The sequence below is a fragment of the Lepidochelys kempii genome, chromosome 2 (genome assembly GCF_965140285.1).
Source record: "Lepidochelys kempii isolate rLepKem1 chromosome 2, rLepKem1.hap1, whole genome shotgun sequence".
NCBI classification, from domain to species: domain Eukaryota; kingdom Metazoa; phylum Chordata; order Testudines; family Cheloniidae; genus Lepidochelys; species Lepidochelys kempii.
The window spans coordinates 122,107,881-122,131,108 of record NC_136381.1 but is presented as its reverse complement, the minus strand read 5'-3'; the positions used below and the strand labels follow the sequence as shown (position 1 = coordinate 122,131,108).

The following is a 23,228-nucleotide window of genomic DNA, read 5'->3' as shown; positions in this document are numbered from 1 at the left end:
TGATAAGCTTCTGGGTATTCTGCTCAAACTGCATTCAGGGGTTTTGCCAAATATTATACTGGCCTATATAATTTGCTGTCTACTTCCTAGCTTCCAAACATTCCCCTCCCATTGAGCGTTATTTTTCAGAAATGTATTGGCTTTTATTTTTCCTGAGCAAATTTGCTTGATTTTTGCCTGCTTTATTTTTGTCCCCCCCTCATCTTATTGGTGCACACCGCCCCCCCCCCCCCGCACCTTCCCAATATAGCACCAGCTACAAATTTAATATTTGTCTTCAAGATATTTAACAATGTTAATTAAAACTAGGTTTAATACTGATTGCTAATATTGATTCCCCTCCTCCCAGCACAATACTTTGCCATTTATAAAACTTTATTTTAATATCTTTCAGCCAGTTTTCAAACCTTGTCAGTGCTCATATCCAAGATAGTTTGAATTGACCCCCAAATAAGATTTTTTTTATGCCCCACTGAAGTTCAGATCTATTGCATCTATTGTTTCCTTTATCTAGGATTGCCAGGCATCCAGTTTTCAACCGGAATGCCTGGTGGAAAAGGGACCCTGGCGGGTGGCTTCAGTAGCACCACTGACTGGGCTGTTTAAAAGTCTGGTTGGCTGCCCACAGCAGGGCAGGTAGGGGGCCTGCCTGGCTCTGCGCGGCTCCTAGGAAACTGCCAGCAGCTCTCTCCAGCTCCTAGGCAGAGGCGTGGCCAGGTTGCTCCGCAAGCTGCTCCTGCCTGCAGGCACTGCCTCTGCAGCTCCCATTGGCTGACCAGTGGGAGCTTTGGAGCTGGCGCTTGGGGTGAGGACAGTGCATGGAGCCGCCTGGCCCTGGCTCCACGTAGGAGCCAGAGGGAGATGTTGCTGCTTCCAGGAGCCGCCTGAGGTAAGCACCACCCAGAGTCTGTGCCCCTGTCCTGAGCCCCCTCCCCACTCAAACCCCCTCCTGAACCCCAATCCCCTGCCTGAGCCCTGAGCCCCCTCCTGCACCCCAGACACTTCATCATCACCAGCGAGAGCCCACACCCCAATCCCCTGCCCCAGCGTGGAGCCCCCTCCTGCACCCTGAACCCCTCATTTCTGGCCCATACGCCCTCCCACACCCCAACTTAATTTAATTCCAGTTTCTATTCAAGTAGAGCTCAACACAATTCACAAGTAAATAAAACAGTAATTTAGTTAAAATGAAATGCATCGTTCATCATTTTCTAACCCATGCAAAATTTAAGAAACCTGTAAGTTATGCTATGTAAATGCTGAAGTATATGTGTATGGATATAGTGTATCTTCCTGATCAGCAAAACGAACCAAATTTAGTGGAAAGGGTATACTTTGAAAATCAACAAATTTTAATGGTTACAAACCAGTGAGAATAAACTTTTCTTTATGAAAATAAATAAAAAGTACAAATGCAAAACAAACTTAAAAAGTATTTAAATTATGGTTTCCTGGTTGCTAATTTAAATCAATCCACCTATGCTGATACAGACATTAAGACTAATAAGAAATGGGAGGGGCTCAAACAAATTTTCAGGTGTCCTCTGATGTCTTTGAAGATTACAGAAGAATTTTCTGACTGCATTTAATAAGACGGAGTTTTATGTAAATGGATGATGCAGATATTGGGTTGTCATGTGTAAGGCATGTATACTTTTAATTTAGGCAGAAAGTTACAGGTCCCTCTCCAAGTTCTCTTTTCTCTTTTTCCACCTCTTTCTGCAGTGTGTGGATCTGAGCTGCAATGAACTGAGTGAAATCACATTACCTGAAAATCTGCCTCCAAAACTACAGGAGCTAGACCTGACTGGAAACCCCAGACTAGTCCTGGATCACAAAACCCTAGAGTTGCTGAAGTAAGTAAAATGTCTTTTTAATAATGCAGGAGGCAGAATGACTACAAAGGCATGTGGGACAAGAACCCAGTTCACAAGTGTGAGACATACATATCTCTTCAAGGAGGGCAAAAAGGCAACACATGTGTAGGTAATTCAGAAAATTAAAGCTTCTCTAAACAGAATTATTTTACTGGCACACAAATACAATTGCTGTCAATTACCATTCCTAATCAAAACCAGCTGTAACTACAATTGGGCTGATTTGACCTAATTTTTCACACTATACATTAGTTTATTTCACTACTGAGATGCCTATGGCTTGAAACTATTGGTTTCCTCCCTTGTCCTCTCACTGTCACTTGTCACAATCCTGTGCTTCTTTCCACATGACTCTGCTTTGTATGACTTTCCTGTGGTACTTACCCTCTCCAGACTTGTGGCTTTTAAAGACGCACTTCTGCAGTGAAGCTTAGTTATCTTGTTTGGGGGTTTTCTGTCCTTTGATTGTGAGCTCTTTGGAACAGGGATCATCCCTTATTGAATGTCTGGAAAGCACCTAGCACATTACAGGTGTCACCATAAATAATTGGGTTGGCACAGAGATAAGCAGTTTATTTTGAGCCTCTATAGATTCCTTCCACAGAGTGTTCTGGGTTTTTCCTCAGGGTGTAGGTGTTCTAGTGGTTCTGCCTTCAAGTCTCTCGTATTCTTTAACATTCAGCAGGCCAGAGCTATCTACACCAACTCTGAGGCTCTTTGCCTGTCTGATCCTTCCAGCCTGTTAGTTACTTAGACCAAATAGGTTCTGGGAACAGTTTAGATTTTTTTAAAAGGTTAAGCAACTGTTCATATAACTCTAAACAATTTTCAGACAAACAGTGCAGTATTAAATTTCACCTGTCACTAGTGATGCTTGTTCACACTAAATTCGTTAGCTTTTCAGAATTAAATCTTGGTATCTTATTGTGTTAAACAGAGAAAAATTATTTAAGACCAGTAACCTAGGTTAAATGGGAATTTAAGGCAAGTGTTTGATAGTTAAAAATAAATGTCAGTATTTTATACGGCGAACAAGGCAAGTGAACAGGAAAAATTATCCTTCTCTATTTTAGGAGTAACCTTAACACAACAGCAGTGCAGAAATATGTCTCTGTTCTGCAGATGACTTCTGAAGATGGTAATTGAATTATGCTTAATTCTTTTACAATGGCAAATCTCCCTAATCCACATGTGGATGACAAGTGCAGTATGTGCAATAGAGAACTACCATATAGATTGCATGGTGGTTTTTAGTCCTAAAAGTGCTACACCTAATCATGTAGAAATGCAATTTTTGCACTTTTATTGAAGCTACTCTGCCAACAATGTGAGGTAGCAGTTACCCTCATTTTACAGATGGGTAACCTGAGGTAGACAGTTCATGGCTTACCCAAGGTCAGTAGTCTTTAGCAAAACCAAAAATCGAACCCAAGTATCCTGACTCAGTCCTCTACTGTAATTACCAGATAGTCTCACTCTTAAATGCAAGGTACGTTGTTCACTATGGGAAGATTTATCAGCCAATATATTTTCACCAGTGATCCTTCATGTTAAATTTATTTATGTTCACTAAACCTTTAGGATATTAAAACTGAAGGAATTCTTAATCTAAGTTTCTTTTCGCTGTTTAACTAGTTTGTTCAGTTTCTGCTTCTCAGTTTGGACAATGAAAATAGACTAGAGTGTTTTACTACAGTCCTTATTAATTTCTTGTCACTTTCAGGTTACCACAGTGCTGCAATTTTTAAGTTGGGAGCAATGCAAAAGAAATGTGTCTTAATTTACAAACTCTTTGCACTGGTGTATTAGTTTTTAAACTTCATGGAAACTTGTTTTTGGCCTTAAGATTATTAAAGGAGCCAAATGTTGGGTTGCATTTGACCTGTTGCTGTTGTCCTAACAATGCATCACAAGACCCAGATCTCTCCATGAGAGTTTTTAAATTATCCTGTGTTGATGATGTGTGTGTACGTACACACACACACACACACACACACACGAGAGAGAGAATCTCACAGCCAATAAGTTAATAACTTAGTGTAAGTTGATAAATTAATTGGTTAATAACATAGTAAAAGCATCCTGATTGGTTAATATCTTAAATTACTTAATAATCAGTGTTTTAATATCATGTGTTGCAAAGAGCCGCAAGAGGCACATTAAAGAGCCGCTTGTGAGCATCAGTCTGAGTAGCACTGGTCTAATAGATGGTTTGCTGGCAGGAAGGACCATTCTTTGCCTTATGTCCAATTACTGAAGATGCAAAGGAGTCACTGCTGGTTTTTCCCAGTTGCCCGTCAGAGCTGCAGTGGAGATGTGCGAAATTCAAACAGCTTAATGGGACTAAATCGGGGGGCCCTGATAATCTTCATCCAAGAATATTAAAGGAATTGGCACATGAAATTGTAAGCCCATTAGCAAGAATTTTTAATGAATCTGTAAATTCAGGGGTTGTACCGTATGATCGGAGAATTGCTAACATAGTTCCTATTTTTAAGAAAGGAAAAAAAGTGATCCGGGTAACTACAGGCCGGTTAGTCTGTCATCTGTAGTATGCAAGGTCTTGGAAAAAATTTTGAAGGAGAAAGTAGTTAAGGATATTGAGGTCAATGGTAAATGGGACAAAATACAACATGGTTTTACAAAAGGTAGATTGTGCGAAACCAACCTGATCATCTTCTTTGAGAAAGTAACAGATTTTTTAGACAAAGGAAACACAGTGGATCTAATTTACCTAGATTTCAGTAAGGCATTTGATACCGTGCCACACAGGGAATTATTAGTTAAACTGGAAAAGATGGGGATCAATATGAAAATTGAAAGGTAGATAAGGAATTGGTTAAAGGCGAGACTACAGCGGGTCCTACGGAAAGGTGAACTGTCAAGCTGGAGGGAGGTTACCAATGGAGTTCCTCAAGGATCAGTTTTGGGACCAATCTTATTTAATCTTTTTATTACTGACCGTGGCACAAAAAGTGAGAGTGTGCTAATAAAGTTTGCGGATGATAGAAAGCTGGGAAGTATTGCGAATTTAGAGAAGGATCGGGATATCAGACAGGAGGATCTGGATGACCTTGTAAACTTAGTAATAGTAATAGGATGAAATTTAATAGTGAGAAGTGTAAGGTTATGCATTTAGGGATTAATAACAAGAATTTTAGTTATAAGCATCAATTAGAAGTAATGGAGGAGGACCTTGGAGTATTGGTTGATCATAGGATGACTATGAGCCGCCAATGTGATGTGGCTGTGAAAAAAGCTAATGCGGTCTTGGGATGCATCGGCGAGGTATTTCCAGTAGAGATAAGGAGGTTTTATTACTGTTGTACAAGGCACTGGTGAGACCTCACCTGGAATACTGTGTGCAGTTCTGGTCTCCCATGTTTAAGAAGGATGAATTCAAACTGGAACAGGTACAGAGAAGGGCTACTAGGATGATCCGAGGAATGGAAAACTTGTCTTATGAAAGGAGATTCAAGGAGCTTGGCTTGTTTAGCCTAACTAAAAGAAGCTTGAGGGGAGATATGATTGCTCTCTATAAATATATCAGAAGGATAAATACTGGAGAGGGAGAGGAATTATTTAAGCTCAGTACCAATGTGGACACAAGAACAAATGGATATACACTGTTCATTTGGAAGTTTAGACTTGAAATTAGATGAAGGTTTCTAACCATCAGAGGAGTGAAGTTTTGGAATAGCCTTCCAAGGGAAACAGTGGGGGCGAAAGATCTATCTGGCTTTAAGATTAAACTCGATAAGTTTATGGAGGAGATGGTATGATGGGATAACATGGTTTTGGTAATTAATTGATCTTTAAATATTCATGGTATATAGGCCTAATGGCCTGTGATGGGATGTTAGATGGGGTGGGATCTGAGTTACCCAGGAAATAATTTTCTGTAGTATCTGGCTGGTGAATCTTGCCCATATGCTCAGGGTTTAGGTGATTGCCACATTTGGGGTCGGGAAGGAATTTTCCTCCAGGGCAGATTGGAAGAGGCCCTGGAGGTTTTTCGCCTTCCTCTGTAGCATGGGGCACGGGTCACTTGCTGGAGGATTCTCTGCTCCTTGAAGTCTTTAAACCATGATTTGAGGACTTCAGTAGCTCAGACATAGGTGAGAGGTTTTTTGCAGGAGTGGTGGGTGAGATTCTGTGGCCTGCGTTGTGCAGGAGGTCGGACTAGATGATTATAATGGTCCCTTCTGACCTTAATATCTATGAATCACATTGCTTAAAGAAAGTCTATTGTAGATCTAGGTGCTGATGGCACTTACTGGACTAGAATTCTGTTGTGAACAGATCACAACCCATAAAAGTGCCACTAAACACACTAGGAAGTAACTCTCTGGAGGGGGAATGGTAAAAGGATGTGGGGGAGGATCCAAAAAAGGCCAGTTTAGGACCCAAGGTGGGAAGTAATGCCATTTTGGAGTGTTCAAGAGCCTCCAAAGGGACAGAATTAGAAAAACAAAACTGCTACAGGCCTAGATCTGGTATAACCTTTTCCTAGTATGGGAAGATGGTCAAAGGTAAAATGGATAATAAATAGGGCATGGAAATGCGGACTTCCCCCCCATCTTAAGTAACTCTCCATATTAAGTTTTGCATAAAAACTGAGTTTCTGAATTCAAGCCTAGTCATGATGATGATTAGCTTTATTTTTATTTATTAGCATGATTAGCTTTATTTTCTGGGTGTATTTATGCACTAGAAGATAATCCTAAATGCTTTTTAATAGAGGCTTACTGTATTGCAAAAATAGGGTTTTTTTTTATAATGTCCAGGAAATATGCAAATAGTTCTAAAGAAGTGATCCTCTTCTTCTATGAAACTTTGAGACTGGGAGTTGGAATTTCTCTAGTACTGAATGCTACTGCTAAATGCCACAAGAGTCCTTGGTCTGTCAGTGCCAAAGGGGTGAGAGGGTGGCAAATTCAGTTCTCAGAAATCCATTTGGATCCAAGTTCCCACTTCCTGGAAAACAAGTGCAGTGTACATGAGCCACTTCAGTATCTGCTGTAAATTGCATTTGGGTATAGTTTATACCCAACTGCAAGTAGCATTACTTTGGAACGGGTCTGTTTTTTGTTTCTTGATTAGTGACCGTTCTTACAAGGTATATTAGAAGTATATTAAGTTTTCCTTCTGTTTGACACTTAGTCTCTGGGTTCCACATCCTTCTAATACATAAACATCATTATGAGCATTACGTGGGGAGTTTTTTGTTTGTTTTTTAATGTGCTCTGGCAAGTGCATGTCCTACTTATTTATTTGTGTAGGAAAAGACTCTGATCCAGATAGAGCAGCCCTAATTTAAGTTGTTTGAGGAAGAGTTCCAAGGCCATGCAGATTGTGCACTCACAATTTCTTAGCATTTCAGTTTTAACAGGCAGTGAGGGCTTGGATAGGGAGAAATGCACTTTTAAATAGCGTGAATAGTTAAACCTTTTATGTTTGTCCTTTTATAATGCATTTGTTTCACTGAAAGGCTCTGGTGCCTTTGAAGATGTTGCATTGTGTGGAGAACTTGCTTAACTGCCAATGGAGCAGAACAGAGGGTCAGGTTTTTTCCTTCACATACAGTAGCAGTATGAAAAGATGGGTATGAACAGATGGGGCTGGCCCCTTTTAAAAGCTGTATTTTGCTGCATACCATTTTCAGATGTTTGAAATTGAGACCAGAGTTTACACTGATAGTTAATTGGAGGGAGGAAGGATCCAATACTCTAAGTAAGAGCTACCACTCCAGAGTCAGGGGGTAAGAGAGTGGCAATTCTTACAGCTAGAGCACAGACCTGAAGGCACCTAGAGGGGAGAGCATCCTCATACTAGCTTTTAGGCATTTTCATAAGAGGTTTTAGAACATTTTTCTATCAGGTTTTGACTTAGGGGTTGGAGGAAAAGCTGGATATGGTGGTGATATGGGAGCTTTCATTTTAATACAGTAAAAATAGAATGCAGAAAGGTCTCATTCTGGAAATGAGTAAAAGAAATGCACAAGTTAGATAGGATTTTCCCCCCATGCCTCCTCTCCTCCATATCTTCTCAGGCCAGTGGCAAATTCTGCTTGTGTTTTCTGCAGAGCCAAGGTTAAGGTTCAAATAGCTGAGAAAAGAAAAGACAGTTAAGGCAAACAAGAATGAAATAGATGTGCATAGGACTGCTTATTGTTTGTGTTTTTCTTGTGTGTATTCTAATGGATAACATTCTACACACTCTATTAAGTGTTTCCCTTTACAGGGACACCTCATTTTCTTAAATGTAGTCGTCTTAGCATATGCCAATGTGCCTCAAGTGGCAGGTGACTAGGATAAGTGGGACAATAAAAGCTTCCTTACAATTTTAAGATAGCAGTGACTTTAAGCTAAATGTTTGTAGTATTCATTGGGCTTTTTTCTTTTCCCTTCTCACTGCAGTAACATTCGTTGTTTCAAGATTGACCAGCCCTCAGCTGGTGACGCTTCAGGAGCCCCAGCAGTGTGGAGTCATGGTTATACCGAAGCTTCGGGAGTTAAGAACAAGTAAGTCTGGCTTGGTATCAGCACAGAGGTGCTCTGCTGCTGGAACACTTCTGTATTAAAAAAAACAAAACAAAAAAAAACCACAAAACCCTACAAAGAAACTCTTTTCTTATGAGAAAGTTAGTTGGGGACATTCGTCTCACAAAAGCAGAGGCCATGGCATGACTTATATCTGTAAACTAGACCCCTGCTTGGCTCTCATATTTCTTCTTTGTTAAAGGAGTTGCTAAGATACAAGTGTAACTGATGCATTTTGTCTATGTAAGACTCCAGTATTTGCAAAAGACCCAAGTGCTTAAATGCATCTCTGCTCTTTGAAAAGCCTCTTTATCTTTTGCTTAAGCATGTGTCCCAAGCAAATCAGGGATGCTGCTGGAAGAGGAGTGTCTTAAACTGTGCATATTCCTGCACTACTGACTGGTCCTTTTTTAATGGCTAAAGCAGCCCTTGACAAGCAACATCTCAGGGGCCTGGCATGTTAACTGCTTGTATGCTGCTGGTTATATGATGTCATCTCACATTAATGGTCTGTGAATAACTTCTAAAAATCTTTTTGCACTTTCAGTTAAGGTTTTCAAACACTTGAGTCAAGTGCCAGCAAGCTTATACTCACCATTTTATTAAACGTATCAACAAACTAAAATGATTATCACATAGAGTAAAAATGACAACTTTAAGGGGCCAGAGGAGTGAAGGCAATTTAAACTATGGTGTTCTCTTTCCATCCACCTCCACCCATTTACACAGTGCAGTGCACACATGTGAAATAACTATTGAAAAGAAAAAAGAACAGTTAGGTGTACCAGATTAGTTTGAGTTGATCAGCTCACCAGGGCTTCACTGTGGTAGTGGTGCAGGAGAGAGTAGGAGTTGCTCAAAAAGTGAATTGCTGACCTCTGTATATGTTCTTGTTTTTAACACCATTTAGAAGTTAGTCAGAGCATAAAACAATTCATGGGATTGTTCATACCAGGTCCTGAGGGGTCAGAAGGCTTCCTCCTTAGCTCCGATAGCTTAGTGGAAATGGTACTTAGTGTAAACCTACTTTTCTTTGTGAATTTGTAGATTGAATCTTCCTGTCTGACGACTGTTCAGTTAATCTTACTCCAGCTGTCAGTGGGCATGCGTCCACGTCATAAAACCCATGTCACAGCTTATCCCATGTTGGCCGCCTCAACAGAGGGGCCAAGATGTTATATGGTCTGAACTACCCTCTCACTTCTAAAGGCATTTGTTTCCATACTTCGATGAAACTTGTTCAAGGGGGCAGTATGGAGAAGCTTGCTTTACAGCTTCCTATGCTCACTTTTCATGGGTAAACCTAAGAGTAAACAGTGCAGTAGCTTTCTTGGGTTTTACTACTATTTTTTTTAATCACAAAAATAAAGACTGCATTTCACATGCCAGAAAAGTTGAAAAATCATTAGTGGGTCTCTGTTTCAACATCTTTGTTACTCTCTTTACCATGGAATTTAACAGTACCAGAAATGCTACTTATGTTGTTCACTACCAGGATCTGAAGTGAAACTGCATGACTCATGAAAAGTTTGTGATGCTCATTATAGTCTGATCTGCCTTCAAGCTGCACATCCTGGTCAGAACAATGAGAAAAGACTTGAGGAGTGTTAAAATGCTCTTCTGTTACAAATGCTTATTTGTTAAAATACTATTTCCGGTTTTCCCTTTTTCCTTAGACTGTGTGTGGCAGCTCTTTCAGCGAATAATTTCTGTGACAACAGGGAGGCGCTGTACGGCGTCTTTGATGGTGATCGCAACGTGGAAGTGCCCTACCTTCTGCAGTGTACAATGAGTGATATCTTGGCAGAAGAGCTGCAAAAAACAAAGAGTGAAGAGGAATATATGATCAACACTTTCATCGTTATGCAGAGGTTAACCCCAGATCTTTAATTTTTGTCATCTTCCTCCATATGCTGATCAGTCAGCATACTTGCTTCTATCCCAGAGCTGTTTTTTCCACTGTTTTCTAAATGATTTTGTTTGCTAGCTTGTTACTGCACGTTACTTAATTGCTTGTTTTTTTTAATTCTGACCTGCTGTTCCACACATGTCCTAAAAGGTTCATGACCAAGGAATGGATAGTTTTAGTCTCTTTTCTGAGATGTACTTAATTTCTTTAAAAGTCTCATTGTTCAGAATTGTTAATATTTAAGGTAGTGATGTGACTTTTGTTTCCTGAGACTAATCATCTTTAAACATCCCCCCCTTACAACTCACAAAGCCCAGCGTGTTTCAGCCTGTCCTTCTGCACGAGTTCAGATGATCATAAACATCAAAACTGTTGTTGAGGATATGCATTCTAACTGTTTAACTGCATATTTTCAATCCTAAAATTGAATTCTTCAAGCAGGCATAAAGAGATGGTGCTATAAGCATAATGTGTAGTAGGTATTTTTGCAAAAACAACGAGGAGTGGGGTGGCACCTTAAAAACTAACAGATTTATTTGGGCATAAGCTTTCATGGGTAAAACACCCACTTGGGTTTTTTACCCACGAAAGCTTATGCCCAAATGAATCTGTTAGCCTTTAAGGTGCCACCCCACTCCTCGTTGTTTTTGTGGATACAGACTAACACTGCTACCTCTCTGATACTAAGTGGTTTTGGTTATTTGAAAACTAGTGTATGCTGTTCTCGACAGTATAAGAGACTGTGTCTTGGGGAATAGAGTTGAATGAAGAGGATCAGACAAAAGGGAAGGAAGAGATGGGGAAAGTAAAGAAGAAGACATGTAAATAGGCTTTACTACATGGCCTCACAGTGTGGACTACGGAGGTGTGAATTGCTGTGTACACTAAAGGACTGTGTTAACATTAACTAGGCCCCTTCTAGTTTGTGCTAGCAAGGTCTACACAGGGCAGTTACAGTGCAACACTTCAGTGAACGCTGTGACCCACATAGTCCGCACTGGAGGGCCATGAATTCCTGTGTCTGAGGGGTTGTTTACACCATATTTGTCAGACAGTCACTTCCTGAAAAGATCCAATTCCTACATCAGGAAGTAGGAGCAGTAGGATCAATCTGAATCAACTGTACACAAGAAAAAAAGGGCTACTGTGCCCTTTGTTTCTGTAATATTGTGGCTCCCCATTTTTATCATTACTTGGGACTTGCCTCACTCTGACAGGTGTTGGAAGTGAATCCTGCAGGATGATTAGAATCCTAGGTATGAGGCAGGGAAAGTACCTAATAGGTGGCCTTACCCATCTCTTCAGATTTCCTTGAAACTATACCAGTTTTTCTGCAAAAAAATTTCTTTACACGTGTCTCAAAGAATAGGCTAATCAACAATTCATAGAACCCAGAAATAGTATTGGTTCTAGTTGCATGTATCCATTTATTGAGGGTTAGTACAATATTTCTGTTTCTCAAACATTCCTGAGCTAAAAAAATGCTAACCTACATCAGACCTTGGATAACTGAATTTGAATATTATCACCTCAGGGTTCTATATCAAAGTTCTGATCTTTGTTAAAACAAAAGAGCTAAGAAAGCTAGGAACGTTCAGTAATTTAGTTGTTCAGTTACTGCAAAGAAAGTGAAGGTTAGAAGCCCATGCAGAGGGAGAGACGGAAAAATTGTTAAATACAATCAGAAATTAAATTGCAAAATGCTATAAAAAGTAGATTAGTTTTAATATGAGCAAGACAATACTTTGTATGCTTAAGACAGGTTTTATCATTGAACTTTAGCCAAGGCTTTCTAAAATGACAAGTTAAAAATATTCTTCAAATGTGCCTGATAAGATATTATTTCTGGTGTGATAATAGGTTTGTGAATTAGTGATCTGGAGACCAATTACAATTGGAAAGTGTTTTTTTTGTTTTTAATAGTGATAACTGCAAGTGTTCTAGTTTGTTTAGGTTAGATACTTTACTGTGGAGCTTTAGGAGTCTGAAAGTACAGAAAAACCATGGTTAAATACTTAAAACTGAGTGGCAATAAGCAGTAAAACATTGATTCCAGCACTTTAAAAAATACATTGCTGTTTTGGAAACTAAAGCTTCAGGTTCACAAATGATCATATTTTTAGATTCTACCTCTAGTTTTTCAATAGCTTCCTAATCCTTAAATTTCCTAAAGGTTTTCTGGGGGGATGTATAAGGTAAAATACTCTAGCTGTCTTGGTAATGCGATGACAAGAGAGCAGTGGCACTGGGTTTGTGAGGGTTTTTTTAATTGAGCATGGATCCAATTGAGGATGTATATCTTCTTTCTTATAACACACTGCCCATGAGTTGTACATAACTTCCTCACGACTTTGGTATAAAGCGTCTCAATCTGAACTGGAGTGCCTGTTCTTCCCAGTGAACCTTGAGAGTCTGTGTCCTGTGATTGGGATTGCTGAACTGTGGTCCCCTGCTCCTCTCTCTACTCTGATCTCATAGTGCAACTTTTCCCATTAATCAGCAAGTATTGCTTTGTTTACATTCCAGGAAACTTGGAACTGCAGGACAAAAACTTGGAGGCTCTGCTGTCCTTTGCCATATAAAACACGATCCCATGGACCCAGGTGGATGCTTCACATTAACCTCAGCAAATGTGGGGAAGTGCCAAACTGTTCTCTGCAGGAATGGAAAACCTTTGCCTTTGTCCAGGTCTTATGTGATGAGTTGTGAAGAAGAGCTAAAGAGGATTAAACAGCACAAGGCCATTATCACAGAGGTAAGAACTGTAGTGCTGGTGGAGGGAATGTTACAGTCTGCAACTTCCTCTAGAGACCATTCTGAGCAACACACCAAACATATTTCCTTATCATATAAATAATAACCTGTAGTTTAAAGACAGGTGCAGCTGTGCTGGGAATTTCATCTTCCCCTTCCAGTATGTTTTGTGTCATGTGGTTCAGTTGCTGTTGCTCTGCAGAGATACTCAGCCACAAGGGTCTGAGCATGCTGACCTTAAACGGGGAAGATGAGGAAACCAACCTTCTACCTGGAAGAGGAATTGCTGGGCTGGAGTAGGGATGAAGAGCCCATCCTCTTTGTGTAGGGTGGAAAAGTGCTCAGAGAGAGCTTGGGGTGTGATGTCTTTTCTTCTGTAAAAAGAAAAGGAGGACTTGTGGCACCTTAGAGACTAACAAATTTATTTGAGCATAAGCTTTCGTGAGCTACAGCTCACTTCATCGGATGCATCCGATCAAGTGCGCTGTAGCTCACGAAAGCTTATGCTCAAATAAATTTGTTCGTTTCTAAGGTGCCACAAGTCCTCCTTTTCTTTTTGCGGATGCAGACTAACACGGCTGCTACTCTGAAACTTTTCTTCCATAAGAGACTCTCTGCTCCTTCCTTCTATCTGACCAGCCAGGACGCTGACAGACAGCAGGCTGATTTTTCTGTCCCACGACAGAATGTATTGTGCCAGCTATGGGCTTGTGCTCTGGCAGGCAGCTCTGTTGTAGAGAGACTGCAGCTTCTGCACAAGGAATCCATTCTGTGCTCACCCACAGATTGGAGGTTGAGTGAGCTGCTGAAAGAGTAGAGAACCAGTCTCCTCCCTTGGAAGATAAAGACCCAGAGGGCAGATAGCTGACACAGAACATACATGTGGGGAACTGATCGAAAGCAGAAAGAGAGAGGAGCCCGTCCTTTTCTTTTTGGTCTGCTGCATCCCTACTTAAGGATTTGATGCTCAGCCTACTGCTGTACATGCATAGATCTGTTAAACCTGCCAAGCAAAGGTGGTGGGGGATTAGAATCTAAAATGTGACATGCTTGAAGCGAGCCACTCCATCACGTACTGCAGATAACCAGGGAGCTGTCAGTATGTCCCTTTGTAAAGGACAAGTTAATTCCTGCTTTAAATCTTAAAATGACTCATCAATTTCACACACTTGGATGGCTTATCAATTCTGTCAGGCTTATTTATAATATGGAACCCTACCAGGCCAATGAGGTTTTTCTGTTCTGAGGCATTTTAAAGGCCTACCTTTTTCTTAGTCTTCATTCACTTTCCTTTGGTTATTTGTTCTGTAGTGGCCATTGCTGGCATCAGTTGGACCAAATGATTTATAATCAAAGTGGTTCTCTAAATTAGCTGGGTTGGAGTTATCCCGTCAAGGCTGGCAGGTAACCAAACACAACAACACTTGAGATGCTTGCTCTTCTTACCCTGCCAGCTCAGATTCTAACTAAGCCAGAATCTTGGGGTTTGAAACGTACATGGGATGTATTTCTTAAATACACATTTTTAATGGTGTTTTCCCGCTCAGATATTACTCCTCCTCCCCTTGGGAAATCTCATATCTAAGAGGAAATGTAGTAAGTAATTGGGGTATGTAAAACATTTCACTACAGCTCAGCTGATTGGAAAACACAGACTTGCACTCTGCTATATTTGACTTGCATGCTTAATTTAAAGAATATTTTTAAATTGTACCTTTCGAAGGGCTGAGCTGAGATAAATAATGTACAGCTGCAGGAGAGATGCCATAACCATGATCCCTAGCCTAGGGGTGGCCAACCTGAGCCTGAGAAGGAGCCAGAATTTACCAACATACATTGCCAAAGAGCCACAGTAATATGTCAGCAGCCCCCACATCCATTCCTGCCCCTCCCCCACCCCCCCACTCCCAGTGCCTCTGACCCACTGTAGCCCTGCCAATCAGTGCCTCCCCCTCCCTCCCTGCACCTCCTGATCAGCTGTTTCATGGCCTGCAGGAGGCGTGGGGGTGGGTAGGAACGAGGGCATGGCAGGCTCAGGAGAGGGGGCGGGAAGGGGTGGAGTGGGGACAGGGCCTGTGGCAGAGCCAGGGGTTGAGCTGTGAGCACCCCCCCGGCACATTGGAAAGTTGGCGCCTGTAGCTCCAGCCCTGGAGTCGGTGCCTATTACAAGGAGCAGCATATTAACTTCTGAAGAGCCACATGTGGCTCCGGAGCCACAGCTGGGCCACCCCTGCCATAGCCATTGTTCAGTATGGACGTGTGGGGGCGGAGAGGATCATACACAAGATAAAATACCTTAAGTGGGGGGACAGATCTGACTGGCTAACAAGACAGTAGCTGCATGAGCCATTAGCCAGAGCAGTGACCCCCACACCCTTATGCACAGTGTGTACCATTTGCAGGAGTTTAGGGGATGGTGGGGTGGTGTAAGGGGTGGTTTTCCCTGGGCCCCCAGGTTGAGAGACCCTCAAAGAAGGAGGTTCTACAACCCCATGTGTGCCACTCAGGTTTGGTCCCACAACTGCTCTCACTACGGAGGGACCATGGGGCCAAACCTGAGTGGTGGTGCTACCTCATAAACCGGGTCGCAATGCCTGGAGCAGGGAGCCAGGCCCAGCCTTATGGGTGCGGGAGCCAAGCTGCTGCTGTGGATTGTGGTTGTGCATACCAGAGAAATGGTTCTAGGGGGGGCCTCAAGCTAAAGTTTATTTGCCCAATCATATGCTCCATTATGTTGTCGAGTAGCCTCTTGGGCACTAGAGACACAGACCTGTGTATATGTGACACCATAACTGTAACTTGTATTAAGTCCATTGAGACAGCATGGTGTATGAGCTAAGCATGAGCCATAAATTTGAGTCCTAATCCCAGTGTGTGCACTGAGTCAGTGTAGCCTTTTGCAAGACACTTCATAGAGCCTAAGGTCAGAAGAGATCACTGAGATCTAATCTCTCCTCCTGTATAATTCAGGCCATAGAACTTCCGCAAAACAATTCCTAGAGCATATTTAGAAAAACATCCAGTCTTGATTAAAACTTGTCAGTGATGGAGAATCCACCATGACCTTTGGTAAATTGTTCCAATGTTTAATTATCCTCACTGTCAAAATTTTACACCTTATTTCCAGTCTGCATTTCTCTAGCTCAACTTCCAGCCATTGGATTGTGTTTTACCTTTCTCTGCTAGTTTGAAGAGTCCATTGTTAAATATTTGTTCCCCCTGTAGATTCTTACAAATGATAAAGAAGTCACTCCTCAACTTTCTCTTTGTTAAGCTAAATAGATAGACTCAAAGACCTCAATCACCATAAGGCATGTTTTCTAGTCCTTTAATCATATCTTCATTAATGATCTGGAGGATGGTGTGGATTGCACTCTCAGCAAGTTTGCAGATGACACTAAACTTGGAGGAGTGGTAGATATGCTGGAGGGTAGGCATAGGATACAGAGGGACCTACACAAATTAGAGGATTGGGCCAAAAGAAATCTGAGATTCAACAAGAACAAGTGCAGAGTCCTGCACTTAGGAAGGAAGAATCCCATGCACTGCTACAGACTAGAGACTAGGAAGCAGTTCCGCAGAAAAGGACCTGGGGTTATGGTGGACAAGAAGTTGGATATGAGTCAATAGTGTGCCCTTGTTGCCAAGAAGGCTAACAGCATTTTGAGCTGTATAAGTAGGAGCATTGCCAGTAGATCGAGGGACGTAATCGTTCCCCTCTATTTGGCATTGGTGCGGCTTCATCTGGAGTACTGTGTCCAGTTTAGGGCTCCACACTACAAGAAGGATATGGAAAAATCAGAGAGAGTCCAGCGGAGGGCAACAAAAATGACTGGGGGCTGGAGCACATGACTTATGAGGAGAGGCTGAGGGAACTGGGATTATTTCTTCTGCAGAAGAGAAGAATGAGGGGGGATTTGATATCTGCTTTCAACTACCTGAAAGGGGGTTCCAGAGAGGATGGATCTAGACTGTTCTCAGTGGTACCAGACAATAGAACAAGGAGTAATGGTCTCAAGTTGCAGTGGGGGAGGTTTAGGTTGGATATTAGGAAAAACTTTCACTCGGAGGGTGGTGAAGCACTGGAATGGGTTACCTAGGGAGGTGGTGGAATCTCCTTCCTTAGAGGTTTTTAAGGTCAGGCTTGACAAAGCCCTGGCTGGGATGATTTAGTTGCGGATTAGGTCCTGCTTTGAGCAGGGGGTTGGACTGGATGACCTCCTGAGGTCCCTTCCAACCCTAATATTGTATGATTCTCATGGCTCTTCTTTGAACCATTTCCAGTTTATCCGTATCCTCCTTGAATTGTGGGCACCCAAACTGGACACTGTATTCCAGCAGTGGTCACAAAGTGTCAAATATTAGAGGAAAAATTACCTCTCTGCTCCTACTTGAGATTCCCCTGGTTCTTGATCCCGGGATTGCATTAGCTCTTTTGGCCACAGCTTCACATGCGGAGCTCACGGTCAACTGATTATCTACCACGACCCCCAAATCTTTTTCAGAGTCACTGCTTTTCAGGATAGAATCCCCCATCATGTAAGTATGGCCTACTTTCTTCCTAGATGCATACATTTACATGTAGCTGTATTAAAATGTATATTGTTTGCTTATGCCCAATTCATGAACCGATCCAAATCTCTCTGAATCAATTACTTGTCTTCATTATCTACCGTTCCCGACCTCCCCCAATTTTTGTGTTATCTGCAAACTTTATCAGTAATGATTTTGTTTTCTTCAGGGTAATTGATAAAAATGTTAAATAGCATAGGACCAAGAACCAATCCCTATGGGACCCCACTGGAAACACATCCACATGATGATGATTCCCCATTTTCAGTTATATTTTGAGACTAATCATCTAGCCAGTTTTTAATCCATTTAACATGTGCCATGTTAATTTTATATTCTTGTTTTTTAATCAAAATGTGGTGCATTACCATGTCAAAGACTTTACAGAAGCCTAGGGATATTATGTCAACACTATTAGCATATCACCCAAACTTATCATTTCCTCAAAAAAAGAGATCAAGTTAATTTGATAGGATCTATTTTCCATGAACACATCTTGATTTGCATTATTTACATTACTCTCCTTTAATTCTTTATTAATAGAGTCCATATCAGCCAGTCCATTATCTTGCCCAGGAGTCACGTCAGGCTGACAGGCCAATAATTATCAGGGTCATCCTGTTTACCCTTTTAAAAATTGGCACATTATTAGTTTTCTTCCAGTCATCTGGAACTTACCCAGTGCTCCGAGGTTTATGGAAAATCAACATTAACAGTGCAGTGAACTTCTCAGCCAGCTCTCAAAATTCTCGGATGCGAGTTATCTGGACCTGCTGATTTTAAAATGTCTAGCTTCATTAGCTTCTGTTCAACATCCTCCAGAGCTATGAGTAAAATAGAAAGTGTGTTATCAGCATATGATGAGACTACATCTGTTTTTCCCCAAAAAACTTCATCACTCTGGCTCCCCATCTATAAAATAGATGGGATGTTTAGATGCCATACAGGATGTTGTGAAGATGGACATTTCTAAAATGCTTGTAAGATGTAAGCGTCTTTGTATATTCTCAACTTCGTGTCGTCTTTTTTTTTTTTTTTTTTAAATTTCAGGATGGTAAAGTAAATGGCGTGACAGATTCCACAAGAATCTTGGGATACACCTTCCTTCACCCAAGCGTTGTGCCCCGCCCTCATGTCCAGTCCATGACCTTGACTCCACAGGACGAGTTCTTCATTCTGGGTAGCAAGGGATTGTGGGACAGCCTCTCCATCGAGGAGGCGGTGGAAGCGGTAAGAAATGTGCCTGAACCACTGGCAGCTGCAAAGAAGCTTTGCACTTTGGCCCAGAGCTACGGCTACAACGACAGCCTCAGCGCGGTGGTGGTTCAGCTCAATGTGACGGAGGACAGCTTTTGCTGCTGTGAGCTTAATGGAGTCCCGCCTCCCAGCCCAGGCATCTTTCCCCAGTCAGTCAACGTAGTAATTAAAGACAGACCTACGGATGCTTTGGGAATGCCATCTTCCAGCAGCGGCATGGCCTCTGAGATTAGCAGCGAGATCTCCACCTCTGAAATGAGCAGCGAGGTGGGGTCCACTGCCTCTGATGAGCCCCCTCAGGTAGCCATGAATGAGAACGGCCCAGCATACCCCAACGAACAGCGCTGCATGCTTCACCCAGTCTGCCTGTCCAATTCTTTCCAAAGGCAGTTGTCCAGTGCCACCTTCTCCAGCGCCTTCTCTGACAATGGCCTTGACAGTGATGACGAGGAGCCAATTGAGGGTGTCTTTACCAATGGGAGCCAGGTGGAAGTGGAGGTGGACATCCACTGTGGCCGAGCAAAGGAGAAGCTGCTGCTCCAAGTGCCTGTGGAAGCCAGCGACGAAGGCATCGTCATTAGTGCGAATGAGGATGAAACGGGCCTTTCCAGGAAAGCCGATTACTCCAGCACTGGTACAATTGGGCGCCGACGGGGCAATGGTTCTGTGGCTCCTCAGGAAAGGAGCCATAACTTGATTGAAGTAGCAACCGATGCACCCCTCAGAAAAACTGGAGGCTACTTTGCAGCCCCAGCGCAGCCAGATCCAGATGACCAATTCATCATCCCACCAGAGCTTGAAGAAGAGGTCAAGGAGATTATGAAACAACACCAGGAACAACAGCAGCAGCAGCGACAGTATCAGATGGATCAGCTGCCAGACTATTATGATACACCACTATGACCCAGTCTGCGTGCTGTTCAGAAATAAACTAACGAACAAGAAGACATGAGTGCAGGACCCACATAGGGCTCACGTTACAGCAGGGGTTTTACTACATTTTGTTTTCCTTACCCTACCACTACAGATAACTGCAGTTTCTCTTTCTGTTTGTTAGTTTTAATATCAACCGACATTGTTCTAGAGATGATTTACCGATAAGATTTAAACTAGTTAACTTTCCCCTTAACATATCAAGTGTAAAAAATAAAAGGTTTAATATATTGCAGAGAGACATGATGTAATTTTTTTTAAATGGCTCGGTTTTTTGTTTGTTTGGAAAGCAGGGCAGTATGCCAGTGCTAAATGATTAAGTAAAATTGTAATACTGTATTTCTTTGAGAAAGAAAAAGCCTTTTTTGGTCTTGAAAATGATAGACATTTGTAGAATATGGAGACTAACTCCTAGGAGTTGCTTTAGTCTTTCAGATGACTTAAGTCACTGAGATTCACTAATTTTCTCTGAGAGAACAGTTGATTGGGAAATTACTGTAAATAGGTCTGTGTTGTATAGCGAGGCTTAAAATGTTTTGTAGTCTTGGCATAAGGACACAACCTGAACTTACTTTTGTTTTCTTGACTCTTTGGGCCATGGTTGTCATATTGAGCGGCTGTACAAGTTACCTACAAATTTAGGTGGTTCTTAAACCGTAGAAAACAGCCTCTTTTTCTTCTGGTCTCTGTTTTTCTTCCTTTTACTTTTACATGCACATTTTATTTGTGTTCCTTATTGCTGCCACAACCAGCATGATTGTATAGAGCTCCTTTACTGTAGATCATTTACATACCAAGAGTTATATTAAAGCAGAATGCACAAATGAACATGTCATAACTTTTGTTATAATAAATACAAAATTTACAAATAATGAGAGTCTGCTTTTATGTCTGAGCAGCTGGATGTATGTATTTCCTGAACAAAAGTTCTTGGAGTTCTTTGGGTTCATCTGGATAGCACACACTGTTTTTTAAATAGCTCTGTTTCAATTGTTCTGTGAAACTGGAGAATTTTACAAAGGTAAACCTTGAAAATATAGGAATCTGCTGTAAAAATACATCACTAGGTACTTTTACAGTGAAATCATATTTCTTATAAAGGGGCTCAAATTCTCTAGCAGAGAAATATTGCATTTAATTCCTATTGCCTTTTTTCTTTCAGTAGCACTAATCTGTTGACAGAGCTTCCTCCAGAACACTATTGACGATATTGGAAGACTCAGGACCACCTATGGTCTGACTTCAGACCCCACCACCCTCTTTCAGGAGAGAGGGGTGAGAAGTCTGAACAATTTGAATTTGAGTTTAATGGTAGTTCTGCCTTTCGCAACAAGAAAAAAAATTTTTTTTTCCTGCTTTAGTTGAGAAGTGGTAACACTCTTCTCAATCTCACTTTCATTTGAATGCTGCAGATCAGCCGTATTTTGTCTTTGATAGATGGATCAGTGTTTAATAGCAGGTGACGTACCTCCCTGAGGCTGTGTTGAGTCAACATCTTATAATGGGAGCATAATATGGGACAGGCTTCCCAGTCTGCTCCAAGGACCTGATGGCAAAAAGGAGAGATTTCCTTTAATACAGCTTTTGACTAGCTAAGAATACTATGGGCAATTAAGAGGTGGGGAATTTGGGGGGAAAATACAAAAGTACTGATATTCAGTTTGGCAGACACTGATTCACATCGCTTGCCTGGTGTGGTTCTAATGCAGAACGTGTTTGTAGTCCCATTGGTATCATTAATGAGCTCAGTAGGGACATGTACAGCTGGGGGAGTATGTTAATTTGCTGCAGAATCAGCTCCACAACGGGAGCACAAATCACTATTGTTCTGGAGGAGCCGTAAGATACAATATTTAAATGGAGACTAGATTAATAACTTTTAAGCAGGTAACACTGTGGATAGTCTTTGATAAATGGTTCCGAAATCCAAAAATGGACTGGCAGTGGTTCATTTTGTTCTGAATAATCAGACTTAATGTCCTTGGCGCTGAGATTTTTCAGATGTTGCCTGAGCCTACAGGCGCTAATGAACAAGGGTTATACAAGGTCCTGGGCAAGTGGGTACAAGTTAGGGCTTCCTGAGTAATTGTAAACCACCTCTGCACCCTAGGAATGGGAATTTGCTCCAGTGCAGAGTCTATTGTTAACAGTGCAATAATGTCGCTGCTGCTCTGTCAGTGAGCAGGACTAGCTTGAATTGTTCTTCTATTTCTCTTCAATCTGAAATGCCTCTGTGAAATAACATAGGATAGCATCATGGTGAGTGGAATTTCCTCTTTTATTAATAATTTCAATTGATACTTAGGTGCTGGGTGCAGATAAGAGGGACAAAATGGGGGATTCTCATGAGTCTATCAGACCCTAACCTCAATAATCCATATACTCCTTTGTATCCCATCTTCTTTGGGTTTCACACAGAATGTTCTCCTTCCTCACCTTCAGAGAGGATGAGACGAAAGGAGAAGTTGAGTCCAAATGTTAGCTATTTCTTGCAGGAAATGCCTTTTAGCATTGTCTTTTTATGCCCATGCATGGTAACATAAAGACAGACAAAACTGACACATCACCAAATCTTACTCTCCTCTACTACTTTAAAGATGAGTGATGGTCAGTTCACCGAAAGGGCTTCTGTAGTCTTATAATGTCAGGATTTGGCTGAGAAACTATATTTTGGATTTCTTGTGAGACAGGGTTTTGCTTGTGCAATTCGGGCTGCTGTCCTGGGAAGCCTGAGATCAAGGACTGAATGGACCATAGAGACTGAAGTCTTCTTTCATCTTTCCAGTGGCCCTCCAGAGCATGCTGAAAGACATCAGCATTGGACTAGGACTTGGGAGATCTGGGTTCCGTTCCTAGCTCTGCCACAGACTTTCTGGGTGACTTTGGGGAAGTCATTTAACTTCTGTGACTAAATTCTCCAAGCTGGCTAGGCAATGTGATGCCGTAGTGATGATCACCCCAGAAAAGCCATAAATCTAGGTGGTGTGCTGTGAACAATAGCCAATTCATAAAAATTAGCAAGAAAGAAGGGAAATTTTCAGTGAATAATGAGCCCAGCCCTAATGGGATGAGAAATTGAGAAAAGGAGGTGCTTAGAGACACAGACAATGTTAAACTTAATGCAGCCTTTGAAATGTGCAGAAGGAGAAACCTGAGACAGTCAGATGCATGACAGGAAAGAGGGGAAAGGCTCGTGGTGGAAAGGTGGTTGTCATCTCCATTGTTTTACAGAAAAGTACCTTTAATACTAAACAAACTAGTGTGTGTATGAAAAATAACTTCATTTGTTTACAGTATATATGCAAACCCTTTTTTTGGCATTGTTAAAGAGAAATATTTCATCTTCCCTGTTGTCAAATAGCTCTTAAATAATGCATTTTATTG

General features: G+C 41.5%; 1 protein-coding gene across 1 annotated transcript in view; it reads left to right on the top strand.

Moving 5' to 3' along the window:
- The window catches only part of PHLPP1 (PH domain and leucine rich repeat protein phosphatase 1), a 216,304-nt gene extending 195,955 nt beyond the window's left edge, over window positions 1-20,349 (top strand). Inside the window, exons 13-17 of the mRNA XM_073332220.2 lie at window positions 1,726-1,856; window positions 8,297-8,401; window positions 10,096-10,290; window positions 12,855-13,083; window positions 18,705-20,349. Coding sequence (XP_073188321.1) covers window positions 1,726-1,856; window positions 8,297-8,401; window positions 10,096-10,290; window positions 12,855-13,083; window positions 18,705-19,814 — 1,770 coding nt within the window. The 3' untranslated portion in view covers window positions 19,815-20,349. The remainder of the gene's footprint in view (window positions 1-1,725; window positions 1,857-8,296; window positions 8,402-10,095; window positions 10,291-12,854; window positions 13,084-18,704) is intronic.
- The last annotated feature ends 2,879 nt before the right edge of the window (window positions 20,350-23,228 follow it).